Source organism: Carettochelys insculpta, chromosome 23 (genome assembly GCF_033958435.1).
Source record: "Carettochelys insculpta isolate YL-2023 chromosome 23, ASM3395843v1, whole genome shotgun sequence".
Classification (NCBI taxonomy): Eukaryota; Metazoa; Chordata; order Testudines; family Carettochelyidae; genus Carettochelys; species Carettochelys insculpta.
In genome coordinates this window covers 8730420-8752998 of record NC_134159.1, presented here as the reverse complement: position 1 = coordinate 8752998, position 22579 = coordinate 8730420, and the positions used below count along the sequence as shown (strand labels likewise).

The following is a 22579-nucleotide window of genomic DNA, read 5'->3' as shown; positions in this document are numbered from 1 at the left end:
CCTCAAAATTGTCTTTACCATCGTTAGCTTGACTGGGGACTGCGCAGCCACTTCAAATTTCATCTGCTCCACGTTGGTGCACTGGAGCCTTTTACTGAAGCCGAGGAGGAAAGCCTCTAGATCCAGTGGGGTCTTCTGATGCCATCAAGTTACTCAACTCTCGGTGCCTCAGTTTCCCTGCCTGTAAAACGAGATGATGCGACGAAGGGAAGCAATATTAGTGCTAAACTGGTTTCTGGGCCGGTTCCTGAGGAAAGCGCTCTAGGATCTGCTTGCTGGTAAAGTTATTTTTGAACCCCCCTGGCCCATCGGCCCCCTTCATAGCCCCTGGACAGGCTCCCACTGGCTTTGCATCAGGCCGTGGCTGTCCGGTGGAAACACGCACTCTGCAGACCCTGTAGCCGGGAGGAAGGGCCTCACTCCAGCTGGGCTCATACGGAGCTTCCCGCCCCCTGTCCCCGCAAAGACCACCAGACCACCCTGGCTCGGCTCAGCCGCGGCCCGGCCCGGCCCCGAGAGAGGGACGGTGGGGCGCTAGGACCCGGCGGAAGGCAGGCAGGGGCGGCGAGGTACGTCAAAGGGCCGCGCCGGGCGGACACGACAGCCTGGCAACCGGGGAGCGGCCGCTGCCTCCCCGCGGTAAGGGCGGGGGGAAGAATAGGGCCTTGCAATGAGCGGGGCCCCGAAAGGGGGGTTCGGGGGCGGTGAGATGACGGGGCGGCCCCCAGCGGGGCCCCAAAAAGGGGGGGGTTTGACCGGGGCCTCGAAAGGGGGGGCGGGCATAGCCCTGAGCGAGGAGGGGTCGGGTTGCGGGGGTGACCCTGCGGGGGCCCGGGCTGGGCGCACGGGGGGGCACTGAGCGTGCCCCGGAACGGGCGGGGGTGGGGTGGGTTCGGCATTGCACGTGCCCTGAAATGAGTTCCATGGGGGGAGGGGCACATAAGCCCTGCAGGTGGGGGCTGGGCACGTGCCATGAGAGCTGAACCCCCCCTCGTCCGAGAAGGGGGTGCACCGCAGCTCGCGCGAGCCACTGCCTCACTTGCCACATCCAGGCTTGCTCAGGAGCTGCTCTGACCACGCACAATTGCACCCACCGTGTTTAAAAAAAGAACCCGAAAAGTACTAAATACAACTGATCCCGTGTCCATGGACCAGATACTGAGAGTGTCACTTGCTTCCAAACAGCAGCATTAAGAACACACACAACCTTGATCCACAGGGAGCTCCCAGCGCCTTGGTTTGTGCTGAGCAGATTGGTACATTTCCCTGTCTGCTCTAATCCTGGTACGCACCTGGGCCAAAGCCCATTGCAATGAATGTAAAGGTTCCTATTGACTTTGGTGGGTTCAGGGTCAGACCCATGGTCCTCTGTCCTCACCGTCGTGAGCCTTATGCTGGGGTGGGTTACTACTGTGGAATTAAGAGCACAGTTTCTGATGCCTAATCCTGCAACCAATGCTCTATCTAATCCTTTCCATCCCTGAGAGGAAGAATTTTTTTATATGCACCAAGGCATGGGTCATGTGCACCACCAGTAGAAAGAAAAAGCCTTAGGTGCACCAGGTGACAGTTGAATTTAGGTTCCAAAGTACCTTGGTCCCTTGAAGAGGTGAGATCTAGGTTTCTGAATCAGATAGGCATTGTGGCACTGAGTGCAGTACTGCCTAAATATCTTTAAAATTCATAGTCTGTGTCCCAGGTAGGGATGCTTTTGTACTTGGGATATTAAGATGATAAATGCACGAACAATTGCAAGGTGCTCAGCTGCTGTGTAACACAGGCTAAATAATACCTCAGGAGAGGGGTGTTTGGTTTTACAAAAAGTTTTTGCACATCACTGAAATGTTGCTGTTTAATTTTAATACTCCCCCTGCAGTGTTTGCAACTTAAATACTGCTGCACATTGTTAGGACAGGAGAACCTGAAAGGGACTATCTTAGTTTCGCTGCACAGGCAAATGGGTGTGGTTTTCTTTAATTTTAAAAAAAATCCCAAAACAACAAAAAATAAAAAACCTTATTCACAAACAACAGAAATCATTCAGAGCTAATTCACATTCACAATTTGGGGTGCTATCAAGAACACAGACAGATGTTATCTTGTACAAAATTGTGATTTGTAACCCACTCACCCTTTAACTGGGATCCTGAGATCAGATCTGTGAGCAACCACAATGGCAGGCCAAGTAGATGGGAGCTATGTGGCCTTTCAAAATCTAGACTCTGTTTTTACACAAACCAACAATTAGTGTGTGTGTGTATGTGTGTGTGTGAGAGAGAGAGAGAGAGAGAAGCAAGAGTGTGGGTGTGGAGGAAATGGGGGAGAGGAATCTGAATTGCTCCCTGAGCTGAGAACAGACACAGAAACTCATTTCCCAATCCGTTTGCAGGTTACTGGAAAGATGACCACCCTCACCCGGCAGGATCTCAACTTTGGACAAGGTAGTATATTGCATTGTTCCCCAGAAGCGCATGAAGCTTCCAGCTGGCACAGAGTGTCACGTAACTCTTGTGGAAGATAGATTTGGCTCTGCCTTCTATCCCTCAGCTTGCAGCTACTGCTGTGACTGAGATAAAACCTGTACAGGGAAAATGGGACACCTTTATGCTGTAGTATGGCAAGTCAGACGTTATGACTGCTGCATTACCTTATTTATGGTGTTTGGAAGTCACAAGTTAAGCTCTGGTTATTACTTCAAAGGACGACCTGTAAAGTAATCCTAGTCCAGTGGCATAATTACATTAGTTCAACATGGGTGTATAACTAATTTCTACTTTCATCCAGTTTACCTGCAGTTTCAGCTGGATTACAGGATTCTTCTTTACTTCCTGTCATAACTGTTTGCAGTGTTGCTGTGGTGGAAAATAACTGGTGCATTCCACCCTACAGGTGGTTACATCTCAGTGGTGAATGCAGAGTCTCAAGAGTAAAGCGCTTTGGGAGGACAGTCACTGCAGTTTTTAGAACAACCGGTGTAAAGATAAGATCACGGAGAGCAGTTAAACAGCAGATTCCTGCAGCTGTGACACATTTGCTGGACTTGTTTTTCTTTACTGGTTTTGTTCCACCATCTTTTTGTTCTGTTCTCCAGTGGTTGCAGATGTTCTTTCAGAGTTTCTGGAAGTGGCAGTTCATCTCATCCTTTATGTTAGAGAAGTTTATCCCATTGGCATCTTTCAGAAGAGGAAAAAATACAATGTCCCAGTCCAGGTAGGAGAATCTCCTGTAGATCTATGGCTATGAGAAAATACAGTTAAGCAGAGAGCATGCTGAATGATTAAAAGTGCTATATATGAGGGAGGTATTATTATTAATGCTTTAGCTTGAGGGGATACTACTGGAACAGCTTCTGGGCATGAGTGAGATATTGGATATTAATTTGTTCTGGCTGGTGCATAACTAAGTTAGTTTATATTTGATCAAATGCAAACCTTTAATTTTTTTTAAAGTGGGGTTAGTAGCCCTGCAAGGGATGAATTAGCAATACTGGAACCTGAAGTGTTAACACTTACGTACAGAGCAGAAAGATCACAGGCAGCAGCAGTACAGCATTCCCCCCACACTGCCTTAATCCTGGCTGGGAAGAACTGTCACTCAGTAGAGCAATTCTGAGGTGGGCATTGGCTAGGCTAGTTGTGGGCAAACACCACTAGGCTTATTTCCCATAAGCTGCTGAACTGTCATCCTATGCTATCAACTTCCAGTCACCACTCACCTCTGCTGGATTGGACCTGGCAACTTAGTGGTTAAATATGCTATCACAATAGCAAACTCTGGTGATCCTGCTGTCCACCAGCCCTTCTCTATTTTGATCAGAACAGAGCACTGAGTTCTTATTCTGTTTGCACAGATGTCCTGTCACCCAGAGCTGAATCAGTACATCCAGGATACACTGCACTGTGTGAAGCCATTGCTAGAGAAGGTGAGGCCATGACAGAGACCCCTGTGCTGAGCGTAACTTTTCTGCCCCTCCGCAGCTGTTTTGGTCATAAACAGGACTGTCAAATAAATTGTCCCAATGTTTGTAGAAACAGTATTTGTAAGTGACCATATTTCCTATGTTTAGTACAGCGAGCCAATCAGTGTCTATACGTTTTTCCACAACCAGAATCCAGGTTTGGTGCTATTCATTTATTCACCCTGAAACAAGCGTGGACACCAGCAGGCTACAAACTATACATGTGTCCTTGTGATGGGGGGGAGTGGGGGAAGAGAGCGAGAGTGTGTGTGTGTGTGTACCCGAGTGGCTCACAGAGGGTGTGGGGCTCCTGCTGAGGGTAACCATGGCGACCAGGTGACACCTCTGGACTGCAGACAAAGGAGGAGGTGGAGCCTGATGGGTTTGAATTGTAACTGGGAGTTGGAAAGCAGTTAGTCTGGGGTGGGGGGAAGAGAGCGAGCGAGCGAGAGAGAGAGAAAGGAGGGGGCAAGGCAAAATCCCCAACATGGATTTGACTGACTGTCCCTGCCTGCTGCACTGACCCCTCTGTATGATGCTGTGCCCTGTCGGCTAATAAACCCACTGTTCTACCTGCTGAGTGAGAGTCATGCCTGCCTGCGGACGGGGTGCAGAGACTGGGGACTCCTGAACCCCATCGCAGTCCTTAACTGAAACACGTTACAAATGATTAAAATGGAAATGTTTTGTTTTTTTTTTTTACAAAGGTCATACATTGGCGATGCTTAGGCACAAATAATTTTACTCATGTGAACAGCTTTGTGGAAGTCACTATAATGTAAGCAACGTTAGAGGTGCACTGGAGGCCCTGTTTCTGCAGTGAGCTCCACGTGGGTAAAGGGGTCCAGTTATGCACAGCTCATTGCCTTAGTCTGTCTCCTCCTTTTCGCAGTTTGGCATTGCTCAGTTTGGAGGATTGAAATAGGGCAGGTTCACTTTGTGGCTGAGCCACAAAACTGCAGTGATTGGTTGCTAACAGCTCAGGGGAGTATCATTGGCTTAATATTTCCACTCTTGCCATTGCAACTCCAATATATTGAGTATAATGGCTTTAGGATTTTAAAATGCTATTTTTTTCATAAATTAAATTGTGGAACCGAAATGGCCTTACTGCTGGTGTCCTTTGAATTTGTGTGTGGCTAAGCCTCTGATGTCTGCATGTTGCCTCTCCATGTAACAATAGCTATAGAGCAAAGTCCTGTTGGGTGGATTCCAGTTCCCTACAAGTCCTGCGCATGGTCCCTCCTGCTCCTCCCCACCCCCAGGCGGGATTTCATATTCAATAATAAACTGATAAGGAATTTAGTTGTAGCCAGAGCAATCCAACAGCCTTCTAAAGCACTGGGAATACAGTGCAGTGATGTCGGGAGAGCTCCTGACCCTGTGTCTGTGTTTGCAGAATGATGTGGAGAAGGTGGTGGTGGTGATCCTGGATAAAGAGCACCACCCAGTGGAGAGATTTGTCTTTGAGATCACTCAGCCACCTCTGCTTTCCATCAGGTAAAGGTTTCCTCTTACCAGTCCCGTGATTCAATGCCTGCTTCCCTTGCCCTGTATTTGACTTTGGGAATTGATATTGGAAACAACCACTATGTCTGGGCCATGGAGCGCTCATAACCACCTGTCTCCTCCCCAGCTCAGACTCCCTGTTGTCCCATGTGGAGCAGTTGCTGCGTGCCTTCATCCTGAAGATTAGTGTGTGTGATGCCGTGCTTGACAACAACCCCCCAGGTAGGACTGAAAGCCGCCTCTTTTATAGGAAGGGATCTGACAACTGCTCCAGTGATAGTCTCAGTGCTTGATTTTGCACAAGGGATGGGAAAAGGTCTTTCCTGGACAAACACAGCAGAGAGTTTGCTTTGAACAGTTGCTCTCACTGATGCTCAAATGGAGATTAAGAGGTTTTAATCTTTTGCACACGAGCTTTAACACTCCCCCACCCACACAATCACAGGGAATTGTGCTAATGAGACATGCAGTATTGCTGAACTGCAACCAGCTCTGGGGTGGAGGGCGGCCTCCAGCTGGCAGAGATAATCGAAATAAAATTTTGATCAAAAAGCACTGGAGCAAAACTCTAACCCTATAAAAGGTGGCCTGGGCCAGTTGCATCATTGGCCTGGAGGTAGCAATAGGTTTACTGGAGAGGGGAAGGTGGAGCGCACAGTTTTTGAATTGTGGCATTAAGAAGAGCATTAGCAAAGTCAACAGGGTTACCTTCCCAGTCTCTTTTGGAAAGAAACATGCCTTAGGGTTCACCTAACTGTGGACGAAACACCCAGAGGAGAGAGCTCTGTCTGGGGACTGCCCAGTTCATACCCTGGTCCCTGTTACCTCCCAGGCCTCCTGCCACGTGATTACAGTGCCTTCCTCGCATCTCTGCCCCATCCCTTGTAGGCTGCACCTTCACTGTCCTGGTTCATACACGGGAGGCTGCCACAAGGAACATGGAAAAGATCCAGGTGATCAAGGTAGGTGATGCCTCCGTCCGCTCATTGCCACGCAGGTCACTGCAAGCAAAGAAGGGAAGTGAATTTAGCTGTTGCAGTTTAGGATTCTCCTCTCATCAATGGGACTGTATTATTATTATTATTATTATTATTATTTTTTCATGGAGGCGCTGGGCCACAGCAGTTGCTGGTGTCTAGAAGAGATCTCCAAGACCTCTCCTTCACAAGGAAGGTGTGAAGTTTTGCAGTTAGAACTTACAAGCAGTGTTGTAGGTGTCTGGCCCTTTGAGGGGCATTGGGCACAGCCAGTTACAGGGAGCGCTGCAGGGTGCAGGAAGGCTCCTACTGGAGATACTTTGGCTAGGGCCATATGAAGTAGGTTGGCTTCTCAGGTAGGCCTGAGACTGGAGCAAGATGAATCCCAGGCAGATAGTCTGTTGGAGGATGGGGGAACAGCTGCCAGCAGTGGGAGGTGTTGACTGACAGCCCGTGGTGCTGGGAAGGGGACAAATTTGTTTATGTGGAATTTACCGGTTTTATATAAAGAGCTCAAGTGTAAGCCCTGCAAAGGAGGGCCTGAAGCAGGCAGGGTGGCAGTGCCTCGAGGGCTCAGTGAACAGCATTATTCCTTACTACCTGTGTGCTTGGGCAGCTGCTCAGGAGAGATTCAGGTTATGCCCAGCAGATTAGCAGAGCGCCCACAGCTAAGTTTTTTTTTTTGTTACTACTGGTGGTACACATTTGCACACGCCTCAGTGCATGCAGGAAAAAAATATTCTGCACATGGATGGGAAAAATTAGGGGAAACATTGGTGGATAGGCCAGCAGCCAACGTGGATGTTACCCAGCACTGCCTCACACCACCCAAGGGGAAATAGCATACCTGTGTTCCAGACGGGCAAGTCACTAAGGGTTTGATCTTGCAAGGTGATGAGCACCTTCTCCATCTAGGAGCCGTGACCAGCTTTGATTTGTTCTTAGGCTGTAGCTCCAGTGCAGAGGTGAGGCCTGGAAGTGGAGCTCTGGGGAGGGAATTGGAAGAGAGTGAGGTCTCGGGGTGCATAGGAGAATGAAACCGTAGTAATTGGTGACCTTGGCTCAGCCTCTGCGGTTAAATCCTGGCTGAGGGATGGGTGATGTGGTATTGTTCAGTGAGGCTTTCCTCTATAAGCCATTCTGAAGCTGTGGGCTCCTCTTTACCTCCCCAGCACAGCTGGGTTGTCTTCCCCATATTCCTCTGCTCAGGCACATGCTTTGCCTCTGCTCTTCCCCATGCCTGAGATATGGTCCTACTCACATCCTCATGTGTCCCGCCTGACTCCTCTATCATGGACCCAATGAATGGGGAGAAGGGGAGGCAGGGCACCTGCGGGGTGCAGAAAGTCAAAGGGAGAGGTGGCTGTGGGTCCTTGTTACTTCCACCCAACACTGCTCCCATTTCCAGCCCTCTGAGGAGCCCAGAAAGGGGAGTGCATTCTCCCCAGGTCCTTCTTCCTGTTCTGAGGAAAGCTCTTCCATTTGTGCCACCAGGACTTCCCATGGATCCTGGCAGATGAGCAAGACGTGCACATGCATGACCCCCGGCTGATCCCCCTGAAGACCATGACATCAGATATCTTAAAGGTGAGCAAAGCACTGGGCCCAGCCTGGCATGAACGCTACTTCAGTCAATTCCTACTTCCCAAGGTGAGGGGAATCTGTCACCTATGGGGCATTGGCTCAACACTGCCATGAAGCATCTTACTCCAGCAGCTCCTGCTGAGCTCGGAGGCTGGTATTAGTGAGCGCACTGAGCCCAGGCAAGCATGGGAGGGCAGGGACCTTCCTCTTTTAAAGTATGCAGCCTGTTTGTGGCAGGCTGCCCTGACCCTATTATCCCAGCCCCCGCTATGCAGGGAGTTCAGCTCTGGTTCAGACCATCTGTGTGTACAGGGCTGGGGACTGGGGCAAGCTACAGAACACCCAATCCCGCTCCGTGCTCTCTGAAGTGAGAGCCCCTAGCACAGCCAACTGCTGGAGGGTTAGATTATAGCTCCTGCCTATCGAAGCTGTGCGTTTTGCCCACTCATCTGACTGGGAAGGACAGAACACCTCTTGGCAATGTGCCCAGCACTCAGGGCTCTCCTTGGAACTGAGCTCCTTTAAAGGAGCAAGACTAAATTCCTTCATACAAATAGTCAGATCAGAGGTGCAAACTGTGGAGAAGACCCAGGTGATTGTCTGGTTTCCTCCCTCTGCAGTGCAGTTCTGCTAAGAAGGAATTAACCTACTCCTGCTGGGCATATTACATCCCCTGTTAGGTTACCCTGCAGGGTGATCTTAATCCCTTCTTGTTTCTCTCTTCCAGATGCAGCTTTATGTAGAAGAAAGGGCCCACAAAGGTACCTGAGGTTAACTCTTCTAAGCACCTTCAACCTTGTGCAAGGCTCAGCTCTTCCAGAGGAATCAGGTGTCTTCTAGGGGGATGCAGTTTACCTTGTGAATAGGTGCTTTTTCTGAGCGACTTAATGTCCCTCGAGCAGCTCCAGAGGGCCCTGGGCCCATGGTTTAAAGTGCTCTTACCGCTCTATGTAGAACTGACTCCTACTTGTGAACAGGCTGTGTGTGTGTGTGTGTGTGAGAGAGAGAGAGAGAGAGTGAGAGAGAGAGAGAGTGTGCAAATCCACAGATACAAGTGGGAATCAGGACTTCTCATTTTGCTTTTTATGAGCCCAATTTAAGCCTTAATAGGGCAGTCCAATTGCACATGGGTACTTGTTTGTTAATGTCCATTTTGTGCCCCTCTGTGCATTCCAGTTGGATAAGCTGGTGTGTTCTGCTGGAGGCCCAAGCTTGGGAGCCAGCTTCGTTCCTGCTGTGACTCCACTGAAATCACCCCATTTACAACAGGAACGAGGGGGCCTTACGTACAACACGTGTCCACTGTCAGTGAGTGATCGGTAGAGTTTTCAATAAAATACTGAGTGAGTTCTACCAGGGTGGAGCTAGACTGAACTCTGTCAAAGGTGGCTGCGCTAGATGTACACAGACTACCGGTCAGCGTACCATCGGTGACCAAGTGTAACTGGCACCCCTGCACCCAGGGGGCTAATTCTTAACACTGCAAAGGATGACCACATGGTTCCAGAGGAAAGTTCTAGGAGAGGGTAGAGAACATCTCCTGGATCCCACACGTCCCCAGGAACACAAGACGCTGGGCCTCCCTCTGCCACAACCTGCTGACATCAGTTACTTTAGGGGTCTGCTGTTGCTGCGGCTCAGGCCTCCCTCAAAAAAAGAAGGTTCCTATGGCAAAGATACTACAACCCCAGCCTTTTGCCTCTCTAGGAACAGTCTCCACTTCCTCCTGTGGGGGAAACAAGAGGCAGCTGCAGTGTCACAGTAGCATAGGCCCATCTCCCACTTGGCCCCCAGTCAGGGCCCTCTCTGAGGTGCAGTACTAACATGCTGCAAGCTCAGCAGTCTGGTCCTTGTCTGTGCACTTACATGAGTTGAACGAGGGAGGAGTTGAAATTTATGGCAAAACTCACCTTGATTTTATTGTGGGGTTTTCTCACAAGTCTGAACAATGCCTTTTATCAGAAAATAGGGTTGCAGATGACCTCCGTGGGGTGCCTCCCAAACTTCATGTTACTGGTGAGGGTAGAAAAGGCACGAGCAGAGTTTCCATTGGTGCCTGGGGACAAGGTTGGCACAAACACCTTTAGTGCACAGAGCTCCTTTGATGACCTGTTGGTGAGACAGCCACCATGGCGTCACCTTGTGCTCCATGCCAGTGTCAAAGAGCAGAACTCTGTTAGACAAGGGAGATATATGCATAGCGCTAGTCAATTTCTCTGTCTAAATATCACTTTCTTTATTCCAAGTGGGCAGCCAGCAGCACAAGCACTTCGGATGTAAGGCAGACACTTTATGGAAAAAACAAAAACTTTCTCTTTCCCCTCCAGCCCTGTCCTTGGCGTTAGCATCCCCCTACACCTTCCCTGTAGGCACACACTAAAGCAGTGATGTCCAAGAGCACAGGGAAGGTTCTATACAGCTACAGCCTGGTCCCATCAGCCTCACTTCACTTTGTCAATCTGCAGCTGTCAGGGACACTCAGGGTCAAAATCAGCGTTTAGTGTCTTTCCAAGCAGTAAGAAAGAGTGAGAGTGTGTAGGTCCCGGGGGGGGGGTGGGGGGGCGGTGGTTGTTCTCAGCATATGAGGGAGATCGGCCATTGGGTTGTTACTTGCTTTATACAATACACACTGGAGTCTTGTTTTGATTTCCAGGGATGCTTTTGTGGCTTCCTGGGGAACCCAGCTGTTTGAGTAGCGATGCCCAGAGAGCAGTTTAGTGCAGATTGTTGGGAACTCATTTCTTAACAGCCAACTAACATTCCTGTCCCAAGTGGTTCCCTGTGAGTCCTGCAGTCCTTAATCACCGCTCATATCCCCTCCAGATCTCCTCCGTCACCACCATGGTTGGTATTTTGCGGGCTGCTATTGTGTTTTATGTTTCTAATGATTTGGCAGCATCCTCCTCTGCTGCAGGGTCAGGGTCCAGTGGCAGTGGCTAGTTCTGCTTATGTCCATCTTCCTCCAGGCTCCCCCTCTTCTTTCTTGCTGCTGGGGTTACATGTACTCACCAAGCCCCTCAGCTGTACCCCCCACCCCAATCAATTGGCCTGTCTTTTTTCAATCCCAGCTCAATTAACATGAAGGGGGCAGAAGCTGAGCCACAGGGTTCACCCACAAGGAAAACGCAAAAAAGGAAGACCTCAGACAACATGGAGAATAACTACTGAGACTGAAGGACCACACCTGGGGTACCTCCACGGGCAGCTAGAAGTTCTCTCCCAAGACAGAGTGAAGTGGAAGAGATGTGTAGATGACCTATGCTGCACTCAGAGGACAAGGCTTTAAGTCAAGTGAGTGGCAGGGTGGTGAGTTAGCCCACCTTGTTACATCCATACAGATTTTACACTGCGTGGCTGTTCTGTAGGAACCAACAGGCACATGCCTGATTTTCTAGTTCCCCATCCCTTTGAAGCTTTCCTTTAATCAGGTGCTGCAGGAGTCTCCGTTTCTGTCACAAGACCACTTGTGCCAATGCCAAGGCCACACCATGTAAGAGGCAGATTCCTTATCAGACAGTAGACCAGAAGCACACCCCCCTACACTGGAAGAGACACTCCATGAGCTGGCCTGGATGGGAGGCATGAGGTTAATCTGAAGGCGCAGGGAAGAGGAGCCTTTGTGGAAAGCAGAGCTTGGAGGTTGGTTGTCACACCTGAGGGCTTGCTTGTCAGAGGAAGGCTGGGAGAGAAGAAAAATCTGACACCAACCAAAATTCAAACTGGCAAAGCTCACAAAGGTTAACTCAAGTGCTAGGACGATCCTATGGTTCCAGACACAGTATTCCCCTGGCTCCTCTGTGCCGCTATCCCTGGCTCAATGGTGATGCAGCTGTTGGTCACTCTGCACCCGTACCAGCCTGCCCAAAACTGGGTGTCCTCTCCTCCGTGGCGGAAGAGGATGTAACGAACTCCAGCCTTGTAGTTGTGGAAGGTGTGAGAGATCTGAGGGTAAGAAAGGAAAAGAGAAATCTTTCACTTTGCCTGCTGGACTCAGCCCTTATCCTGTGACTGAGTGTGTGTCTGCACTGCAAAAATCCAACACCAAGTCTCAGATGTTTCAGATCTGCAGGAGGGTGTCTTTCAGAGCCTGGGTTCCAGCCAGTGACATTACAGTAGTGTGAGTGACAAAATCCCCTCCACCTGGACTGTTCTGTCAGTGCAATGCCTGGGAAGATGCTGCATTGCATTACCTGTACTGGTATCCACAGGCTTCCAGCAACAGGCTCACAATCCCTTGTCCCTGCTTTAGCAACGGGTGTGAGGCACCACAGCCTTCAGCACACAGTGCACTCACCCAGTTTCTTAACCCTTTTTAGGTCACCTGTCACCAGTCAAACTGCCTCCCCCTTTCTGCCAGCTCACTTCCCCATTCTCTCATAAGAACATAAGAACATAAGAACATAAGAATGGCCATACTGGGTCAGACCAAAGGTCCATCAAGCCCAGCATCCCATCTGCCGACGGTGGCCAATGCCAGGTGCCCCAGAGAAGGAGAACAGAAGACAAGTGATTTATCTCGTGCCATCCATCTCCTGCCCTTGTACTGAAGGCTAGGGCACCATACTTTATCCCTGGCTAATAGCCATTTATGGACCTGACCTGCAAAAATTTATCAAGCTCTTTTTTAAACCCTAATAGAGTCCTGGCCTTCACAGCCTCCTCGGGCAAGGAGTTCCACAGGTTGACTGTGCGCTGTGTGAAGAAAAATTTCCTTTTATTAGTTTTGAACCTACTACCCATCAATTTCATTTGGTGTCCCCTAGTTCTTGTATTATGGGAAAAGGTAAATAATTTTTCTATATTCACTTTCTCCACACCATTCATGATTTTATATACCTCTATCATATCGCCCCTCAATCGCCTCTTTTCCAAACTGAAAAGTCCCAGTCTCTCTAGCCTCTCCCCATATGGGACCCTTTCCAAGCCCCTAATCATCTTAGTCGCTCTTTTCTGAACCTTTTCTAATGCCAATATATCTTTTTTGAGGTGAGGAGACCACATCTGCACGCAGTACTCGAGATGTGGGCGTACCATAGTTTTATATAGGGGAAGTATGATATCTTTTGTCTTATTATCGATCCCTTTTTTAATAATTCCTAACATCCTATTTGCCTTACTAACTGCCGCTGCACACTGCGTGGATGTCTTCAGAGAACTATCCACTATAACTCCAAGATCCCTTTCCTGATCTGTCGTAGCTAAATTTGACCCCATCATGTAGTACGTGTAATTTGGGTTATTTTTTCCAACATGCATTACCTTACACTTACCCACATTAAATTTCATTTGCCATTTTGCTGCCCACTCACTCAGTTTGCTGAGATCTTTTTGTAGTTCTTCACAATCCCTTTTGCTTTTGACTGTCCTGAACAACTTGGTGTCATCTGCAAACTTTGCCACCTCACTGCTTACCTCATTTTCTAGATCATTGATGAACAAATTGAACAGGATCGGTCCCAGGACTGAGCCCTGGGGAACACCACTAGTTACCCCCCTCCATTGTGAAAATTTACCATTTATTCCCACCCTTTGTTTTCTGTCTTTTAACCAATTCCCGATCCATGAAAGGACCTTTCCTCCTATCCCATGACCACCTAATTTACATAAAAGCCTTTGGTGTGGGACCGTGTCAAAGGCTTTCTGGAAATCTAGGTATATTATGTCCACTGGGTGCCCCTTGTCCGCATGTTTATTAACCCCTTCAAAGAATTCTAATAGATTAGACAGACACGACTTCCCTCTGCAGAAACCATGCTGACTTTTGCCCAACAATTCGTGCTCTTCTATGTGCCTTGCAATTTTACTCTTTACTAGTGTTTCTACTAATTTACCTGGTACTGATGTTAAACTTATCGGTCTATAATTGCCAGGATCTCCTCTAGAGCCTTTTTTAAATATTGGTGTTATATTGGCCGTCTTCCAGTCATTTGGTACCAAAGTGGATTTAAAGGATAGGTTACAAACCACTGTTAATAACTCTGCAATTTCACATTTGAGTTCTTTCAGAACCCTTGGGTGAATGCCATCTGGTCCTGGAGACTTGTTACTATTCAGCTTATCAATTAATTCCAAAACCTCCTCTAATGTCACTTCAATCTGAGTGAGTTCCTCAGATTTGTCGCCTAAAAAGGCTGGCTCAGATTTAGGAACCTCTGTAACATCTTCAGCCGTGAAGACTGAAGCAAAGAAATCATTTAATCGCTCCGCAATGGCACTGTCTTCCTTGATCGCTCCTTTTATATCTTTATCATCCAAGGGCCCCACTGCTTTTTTAGCAGGCTTCCTGCTTCTAATGTATTTAAAAAACATTTTACTATTGTTTTTTGAATTTTTGGCTAGCTGTTCCTCAAACTCTTTTTTGGCTTTTCTTACTACATTATGACAGTTAATTTGGGAGTGTTTATGTTCCTTTCTATTTTCCTCACTAGGATTTGACTTCCACTTTTTAAAAGCTGCCCTTTTCTCTCTCACTGCCTTTTTAACATGGCTGTTTAGCCATGGTGGTTCTTTGTTAGGTCTCTTACTGTGTTTTTTTATTTGGGGTATACATTTAAGTTGGGCCTCTAGTATGGTGTCTTTAAACAGTTTCCATGCAGCTTCCAGGGATTTTAGTTTAATTACTCTACCTTTTAGTTTCTGTTTAACTAGCTTCCTCATTTTAGTGTAATTCCCCTTTTTGAAATTAAATGCCAGAGTGTTTGACCGCTGCGGTGTTCTTCCCAACACAGGAATATTAAAAGTTATTATATTGTGGTCACTATTTCCAAGCGGTCCAGTAACAGTTACCTCTTGGACCAGATCCTGCGTTCCAGTCAAGACTAGATCGAGAATCGACTCTCCCCTTGTGGGTTCCTGTACTAGCTGCTCCAAGAAGCAGTCATTTAAGGCATCAAGAAATTTAATCTCTGAATCCCGTCCTGAGGTGACATGCACCCAATCAATATGGGGATAATTGAAATCTCCTATTATTACTGTGTTTTTTATTTTGATAGCCTCTCTAATCTCCCTTAACATTTCAGCATCACTATCACTGTCCTGGTTAGGTGGTCGGTAATATATTCCTAATGCCATATTCATGTTAGAGGAATGAATTGTTATCCATAATGATTCTATGGAACATTTTGATTCCTTTAGGATTTTTACTTCATTTGATTCTATATTATCCTTCACATATAGTACCACTCCGCCACCCGCACGACCTGTTCTGTCTTTCCGATATAATTTATATCCCGGTATGATAGTGTCCCACTGATTGTCCTCATTCCACCATGTTTCTGAGATGCCTATTATGTCAACTTCCTCCTTTGATATGAGGTACTCCAGTTCACCCATCTTATTAGACAGACTCCTAGCATTAGTGTAAAAGCATGTTAGAAAACTACCACTATTTATATGTCCGCCTTTCACAGACGTGGTGGATTTTTTTATGCACGATTGTTTCACATCTGATCTTGCCCATATATTATTTCCCACGTTCCCTATCTGACTAACTTCTAGGGAATCCCTGTCTATGGAGCCTCGTGTAAGAGAAGTCTCCGTCCGATCCAGGTGCTCCCCCGCACCAATCGGCTTTCCCCCACCTCTTAGTTTAAAAACTGCTCTATGTCCTTTTTAATGTTTAATGCCAGCAGTCTGGATCCACCTTGATTTAGGTGGAGCCCATCCTTCCTGTATAGGCTCCCCCTACCCCAAAAGTGTCCCCAGTTCCTAATAAATCTAAACCCCTCTTCCCTACACCATCGTCTCATCCACGCATTGAGACTCTGAAGTTCTGCCTGTCTATCTGGCCCTGCGCGTGGAACTGGAAGCATTTCAGAGAATGCCACCAAAGATGTTCTGGATTTCAGTCTCTTTCCTAGTAACCTAAATTTGGCCTCCAGAACATCTCTTCTACCCTTCCCTATGTCATTGGTACCAACATGTACCACGACGACCGGCTCCTCCCCAGCACTGCCCATAAGTCTGTCTAGATGCCTCGAGAGATCCGCAACCTTCGCACCAGGCAGGCAAGTCACCATACGGTTCTCCCGGTCATCACAAACCCAACTATCTATATTTCTAATGATCGAATCCCCCACTACTAAAACCTGCTTCTTCCTAACAGCTGGCGCTCCCTCCCCCGGAGAAGTATCCTCGGCACGAGAGGATACAACATCACCCTCTGGAAGGAGGGTCCCAACTATGGGATGGTTTCCCTCTGCTCCCCTTGACTGCTCTCCTTCCCTGAGCCTTTCATCCTCCGTAACAGCCTCAGGACTGTCAGATTGGAGGTGGGACAGCCCTACTATGTCCCGGAAAGTCTCATCCACAAACACCTCTGCCTTCCTTAGCTCCTCCAGTTCAGCCACCCTGGCCTCCAAAGCACGCACTCGGTCTCTGAGGGCCAGGAGCTCCTTGCATCGAGCGCACACATACGCCACCCGCCCACAGGGTAGGTAGTCATACATACTGCACTCGACACAATAAACAGGATAGCCCCCACTCTGCTGCTGGGCTTCTGCCTCCATTTCCTACTCTAGTTATATATGAGGGTTAATTAAATGTTTCAGATAGAGGTTGTTATAAAGGATTTAGTTTAAGGGCAACAGAAGTCACTGGCTCCCTCCAAGCTCCCCCTCTCAACTCCCCTCTCCAAACTCCCTCCTGTTAGCACGCACCCTGTTTGCCAGCACCCGGTCGCAAAGCTCCCTGGTCGCTTACTAGCAGGGTTTAAGTGCTCAGCCTCCCTGATAGCTCCTCCCTCTGCCTACAGCTCAGCCAATCAGCACACGGTGTTTCAATTCAAACCTAATCAGCTTCCAACTGCCTGCCTGCCTGAGCACACGGCCTTTCAAACAAACAAACACACACTCAGCTCAGCACTCCAAACAAACAAACTCCAAACTCCAAACAAACACACAAGCCCAAAACCTCCAAATATAAGCAGCCACTTACCCCAAGGTGCTTTAGTTTGCTCCTTCCTTCTCCTCCTCCAGGACAGCCTCTCCAAACTCCCTCCTGTTAGCACGCACCCTGTTTGCCAGCACCCGGTCGCCAGGCCAGCTGCTGCTGAGCAATGACTCCTCTGGCTGGGACCTCTCCTATATTAAGCAAAGGGCGAGGCCCACAGCACCTATTTTAAAATAATACTTTCAGGAAAGAGGTGCATCACCAACCTCAGAACAAAGGGAGCAGGGAATTCGGACTCAAAATTAAAGACACACTACAGAGGACACACCACTGACATTTGACTCAGCTTGGCCTTTCTTTAAACAAGAAAAACAAACAAACAAAAAAAACACCCCACACTTTGACAAAAGGCTAATAGCAGCATGTCCAGGAAAGATTTGGGAATACCAGCACAATGGCTGTTATCTTAACCAACAGTTCCTGACCACAAGACCACCCAACCAGGAATAACTAAGAGTCAGAAAGTGAAACTATTCTCAGCTACAATAACAGAAGCACAGAACACAAAATGTTACAGTGGGGGTGGCGGGGGCAAGTCAGTTTTCAATGTTTTTCGATTCAAGCTTGATAAGTGATCTGACAGCAGAGCTAGTGAAATCTGTTCACAACGTGATCAGTGTTAAGCTAGATTCTGATAGTGGCAGGTTTATTGGAAAATATTTGGATTTTTAAGTCTTCTTCAAGCTTTGCAAGCCAAACCAATAGAATATTTTGCTGCAGCAGGAGACTGCAGAGAAACTAGGTTGCTGTAGCTGCACATTTTCCTTGCTTTAAAAAAAAAAAAAAAAAAAAAAAAAAATCAGAGCAGAACAGCATAAGGCATATTCCATTTCAAAGAGCTCTGTTTTGAGAATCAGATGAGTGACAGGTCAGGACATTTATTTGAAAGTAAAATTAAACTGATTCCACTGATTAACATTGTCTACACCAAAAATTACCCTGATGTCAGTCAGTTGTGGCCTCCAATCCAGGAAGATGCTTAACTTCAAACCCCTCCTCTGTACATGTAAAGCTGCAAAGTCAGGACTAATCCACAGACCAGGCAACAGTGGTGTACTTTGAATTTAGGGTTTAACTGCACAAAATTTTTCTGATGTAAGCTAAAGTGCCAAGGTTTACTGGTGAGTTAGTTCTCTGGTTTAGAATCATAGAATATTAGAACTGAAGAGACCTCAAGAGGTCATTGAGTCCAGGCCCCTGCCCCAGTGGCAGGACTAAGACCACCATCTAGACCATCCCTGACAGATTTCTGTCTATCCTGCTCTTAAATATCTCTAGTGATGGAGATTCCACAACTTCCCTAGGCAATTTATTCCAGTGTTTAACCACTCTGACATTAAGGAAGCTTTTCCTAACGTCCAGCCCAAACCTCCCGTGCAGCAGTTCTTGTTCTATCCTAAGAGGTCAAGGAAAACAATTTTTCTCCCTCCTCCTTGCAACCCTGGTTTGGATACTTGAAAACCGCTATCATATCCCCTCTAAGTCTTCTCTTTTCTAAACTAAACAAGCCCAGTTCTTTCAGTCTTCTCTCATAGCTCATGTTCTCGAGACCTTTAATCATTCTCGTTGCTCTTCTCTTGACCTTCTCCAGTTTCTCCACATCTTTCTTGAAACGTGATGCCCAGAGCTCGACACAATACTACATGTGAGGACTAATCAGTGCAGAGTAGAGCAGAAGAATGACTTCTAGATTCTTGCTCACAGCACTCCAGTTAATGCAGCCCAGAATCATGTTTGCTCTTTTTTTTTTTTTTTTTGCAACAGCATCACATTGGTGACTTGTATTTAGCTTGTGGTCCACTATGACCCCTAGATTCCTTTCCACAGCAGTCCTCCTTAGACAGTTGCTTCCTATCCTATATGTATGAAGCTGATTGCTCCTTCCTAAGTGGAGCACTTTGCATTTGTTCTAATTAAACTTCATCATATTTACCTCAGCCATTTCTCCAGTTTGTCCAGATCATTTTGAATTATGACCCTGTCCTCCAAAGCATTTGCAGTCCCTCCCAGCTTGGTATCATCTGCAAACTTAATAAGCGTACTCTCTATGTCTACATCTAAATTGTAGATGAAGATATTGAACAGAACTGGTCCCAGAACAAATCCCTGTGAAATCCACTTGTTATGCCCTTCCAGCATGACTGCGAACCATTAATAACTACTCTCTGAGAAAGGTTATACAGCCAGTTATGCACCCACCTTATAGCAGACCCATCTAAGTTATATTTGCCTATTTCATTGATAAAATCATGCAAGACCATATCAAATGTCTTACTAATGTTTAGGTATACCACATCTCCTGCTTCTCCCTTCTCCACAAAGCTTGTTAACTGATCAAAGAAAGCTATCAGATTGGTCTGGCATGATTTGTTCTTTACAAATCTATGCTGGCTGTTAACTATCACCTTATTTTCTTCAAGACGTTTGCAGATGAATTCCATAATTACTTGCCCCGTTATTTTTCCTGGCACAAAAGTTAAACTGACTGGTCTGTAGTCTCCTGGATTGCTCTTATTTCCCTTTTTATAGATGGGCACTATATTTGCCCCTTTTAGAGGCTCTTTAATCTCTCCTGACTTCTAGGACTTTTCAAAGATGATAGCTAAAGCCTCCGATACTTACTCGATCAGCTCCTTCAGTATTCTAGAGTTTAAGAGTGGTTTATCTGCTTAGTCAGAGCAGAAGAGGTTTAAAACAAGCCAAAACAGCATCTACACAGCATCTTGCACCAGTTTAATATTTCAATATTTGCATTTCAACACTGTGTTTCAATAGATAAGGGAAATGCTAAGCATCTGTAACTCGTACTGAACCTACCTCCCTCTCCCCCAACTGTGCTGCTACTGCAGGGCCACGAAGAAATAATTTTAGGGATATGTGCCCAAAAAGGGCAGATGTGCTGAGGAAGGAAGCCCATTGTGATATGGTCATTGTTCAGATTAGAGTCACATGTTAAAACCATGGCACTGATCTAAAGCTGCTGCTCAAACAGCTGCTCCTTGGATTGCTCACCTCTCTCCACTCTGCATCACTCCATTGCTCTATGACCACTGATTTGGGACAGAACTCGTGCAGGACGATGTAGTCGGCAGAGAGCAGCTGCACCCAGAGTTGATAACGGCACCCACAGTCAAACCTGGCAGCGTACCTGGAGAGACAATGAGAGATCAGACACTGGAAAGCTGTACGCACCCGCTGGGGGGGCAGTCACCCTTCTGGGGATGTCCGATGCCAGAGACAAGCCCAAGGGCTAGTCATTTTATAGAACGGCTTGGAAATGGATCGAAGTTGAAACTTGCCAGCAGGATGGGAAAGCAAGCTTGCATCGCCCATTGGCAAAAGGCGTCAAGTTCTATTACTAACACATGATATGATGTTACCACTAACGGGTGTGTTTCTTTAGACTACCTCAATGAGCTGTTCAGATGGAAAATATCACCCTCCCCTGGAGGAGAAACTGAGGCACAGACATCATGGCAACCAGTGACAGAGCTGGGAATTGAATTCCTAAGTCCGGGTTTTGACTTTCAAAATTAGATTATGATCCCTCCCAGACCAGCACCACAATCCAGGCTTCACTTGTTCTGTATTAAATCATTAGGAGCTGCGGAGGCTAAGAATCAAAGAGCTCCACTGATGTAGTCCCAGCTGAAATCCACAGTTGTAGCATAGGCAGAGAATCTAGTTGTAAATGCTCACCAGTCCTTGACTGTAATATCAGGCCGTACTTCATCCATCAGCTGATCCCAGTAACCCTCTTCCTTTAGGTTAATGAGCTGAGACTTTAGACACAGCCTGAGAACAAGTCACACAGGTTTTCAGCATCACATGCAACTTGTACTTGAGTTTATTTCCTCATCTCTGCACTGGAGTTTAGTGATTCCCTTTCCTTAACAGCCAGGGCTCATGCCCGGACTACTAACACGCTCGCCCGGATAGCAGACGGCTCTGCGATGCAGCAGCACACACCCTGCTGTCTCCACAACAGCTAATCCTCACCTCTGACCCCTACTCAGCTGCTTTTACTGTGGGTTGCTGGAATCAGACTCACACAGAGCTTGAATCTGATTATCACACAAGTTTGAAACCACTCTGCTCGGTTTTACTGGCAATGGACGTTTAGGAGAGGTTCTGTCTAGGTTATAGTCCATTTACCAACCCTTTACACAAGCTGTTTGGCCACTGCTTATATTAGAAGAGAGACAAGAATCCAAGCTGTGAACAGCTTCCATCTGTGCTGAAAAGCTCTCCCTGGCTTTGTAGCCATTGAGTGCCCTTAAGAGAAGTTGCCTGGCTGGCACTAGGCCTCCGAGTGGGGCAGAGAAGATGCTTCCTCTGTCTCCACAAGGGAACTAGTTACTACTTTCTCCTCCTGGACCCAGCTCCACCCACCTGCCTGGAGTCCCTCCTGTTCCCAGATCACCAGGGGTCCCTCTCCTCCCCAGGCCCAGCTTCAAAGCATGAGAACCTGCTTCTTACCCATATGAGGTGACAAAGTATTTGTGCACATGTTGGCTGGGAAATTCTCTTCCATGTTCTCCGGGCAGGTCTTCCACCTTCCATTTGTCTCCTTCGTTTGAGTCTAGCTTCCAGAACTGAATGCCGTCTAGGATGGGATGATAAAGGGGGCAATGAGGCCACTGAACCAGCAGGAGGAGGGTTCATCGCCAAAAGGGAAAGGAGATGAGTCTGAGAGCCTGATGTTTTCAGCCCAGGCCTCGATTTTCTGCAAGACTCTTAAGTTTTCACTTTAAAAAGAGTCACAGGGTGGGAGGCGGCAGCTTTGCCCTAGGAATGCTGAACAGACTGGAAAACCTTTCCCAGTGATTTCACAATGTACCTTGTTTCCCTGTGGGAGAGAAACTCCTTGGACATAATCTCCACTGCCTATATCTTGAGTATGTGAGCATTGGCTGTCAGCCAGCGCCAGTGTTAACAGCAGCATGTCCTCACAGCTGCTGAGGAATTCCCCTCCCATCCCCACTTCCCAAGAAAAGGAAGCCAACCTTCTGCACAAGGATTTTTCAGTAAGTTTTTCTTCAGGCTGCAGAGGAAGTAGAAGATCCTCCAGTCCAGGATATTCCTGTCACACTTGGCGTCATAAAAGCCCTTGTGCTGGCACTTGCGTTTCCACAGAGTGGGTAAGTCAATCACGTCCCGCCACAGGACACAAACGAGCCGGCAGTTACAGATCAGCTCTTGGGCAGGAACCAGGGAAAAGAGGTCCACCAGAACATCTTCAGGCAGGTCACTGATGTTTGCCATCTTTTCAGCAGCCTATAATGCAGGTCAGGGAGAGTCACCAGGCACATTCAGCACAAACGGCTGGGAACACACTAAGCAAAGCGGGTCTCCCAGTGACGTGTGGCAAAAGTGGGGAAAGGTAGAAGAAAACAAGGGAATTAAGTCACATGGAAGTCTGATTTGCAAAGCATTATGCTTGGCAGACATCAAGGATACGTCTTCACTTCAGGGAAGATAGACACTGCCATGGTCAGTCTTCCAGAGTTAGATTTAGCCTGCCCGATAGAGATGCACTAAATTGAATTCACAGGGTGCCCCCATCAGCATCAACAAGAAGGCCTGTGGCACCTAATAAACT

General features: G+C 47.5%; 3 protein-coding genes across 4 annotated transcripts in view; 1 reads left to right on the top strand and 2 right to left on the bottom strand.

The window, feature by feature from the left end:
* Positions 1-579: 579 nt before the first annotated feature.
* MAD2L2 (mitotic arrest deficient 2 like 2) lies at positions 580-9381 on the top strand. Its single transcript, XM_074975973.1, has 9 exons — positions 580-639; positions 2390-2441; positions 3092-3210; positions 3851-3922; positions 5358-5458; positions 5595-5689; positions 6356-6429; positions 7939-8031; positions 8756-9381. Exons 2-9 carry the CDS (start codon positions 2402-2404, stop codon positions 8795-8797), a joined length of 636 nt encoding a protein of 211 aa, XP_074832074.1. The 5' UTR covers positions 580-639; positions 2390-2401; the 3' UTR covers positions 8798-9381.
* The window catches only part of LOC142001076 (F-box only protein 44-like), a 21763-nt gene continuing 2308 nt past the window's right edge, over positions 3125-22579 (bottom strand). For both annotated transcript variants that reach the window (XM_074975971.1, XM_074975972.1), the window contains exons 2-9: positions 21984-22254; positions 21457-21583; positions 20677-20772; positions 19990-20125; positions 9939-11970; positions 7292-7430; positions 6293-6468; positions 3125-3237 (exon numbers count right to left, since the gene is read on the bottom strand). In XM_074975971.1, the coding sequence (XP_074832072.1) occupies positions 11779-11970; positions 19990-20125; positions 20677-20772; positions 21457-21583; positions 21984-22242 (810 nt within the window). In that variant the 5' untranslated portion in view covers positions 22243-22254 and the 3' untranslated portion in view covers positions 3125-3237; positions 6293-6468; positions 7292-7430; positions 9939-11778. The remainder of the gene's footprint in view (positions 3238-6292; positions 6469-7291; positions 7431-9938; positions 11971-19989; positions 20126-20676; positions 20773-21456; positions 21584-21983; positions 22255-22579) is intronic.
* Positions 22227-22579, bottom strand: part of LOC142001075 (F-box only protein 44-like) — a 16297-nt gene continuing 15944 nt past the window's right edge. Inside the window, exon 7 of the mRNA XM_074975969.1 lies at positions 22227-22254. The gene's annotated coding sequence lies outside the window, so the exon portion shown is untranslated. The remainder of the gene's footprint in view (positions 22255-22579) is intronic.

What these genes read in the sequence shown, in the direction of transcription:
- MAD2L2 (XM_074975973.1), top strand. Translation starts at nt 2,402, where the DNA reads ATGACCACCCTCACCCGGCAGGATCTCAACTTTGGACAAG. An exon ending in GGATCTCAACTTTGGACAAG is followed by an intron (nt 2,442 to 3,091) that starts GTAGTATATTGC and finishes TCTGTTCTCCAG; the next exon opens with TGGTTGCAGATGTTCTTTCA. An exon ending in CCACCTCTGCTTTCCATCAG is followed by an intron (nt 5,459 to 5,594) that starts GTAAAGGTTTCC and finishes TCTCCTCCCCAG; the next exon opens with CTCAGACTCCCTGTTGTCCC.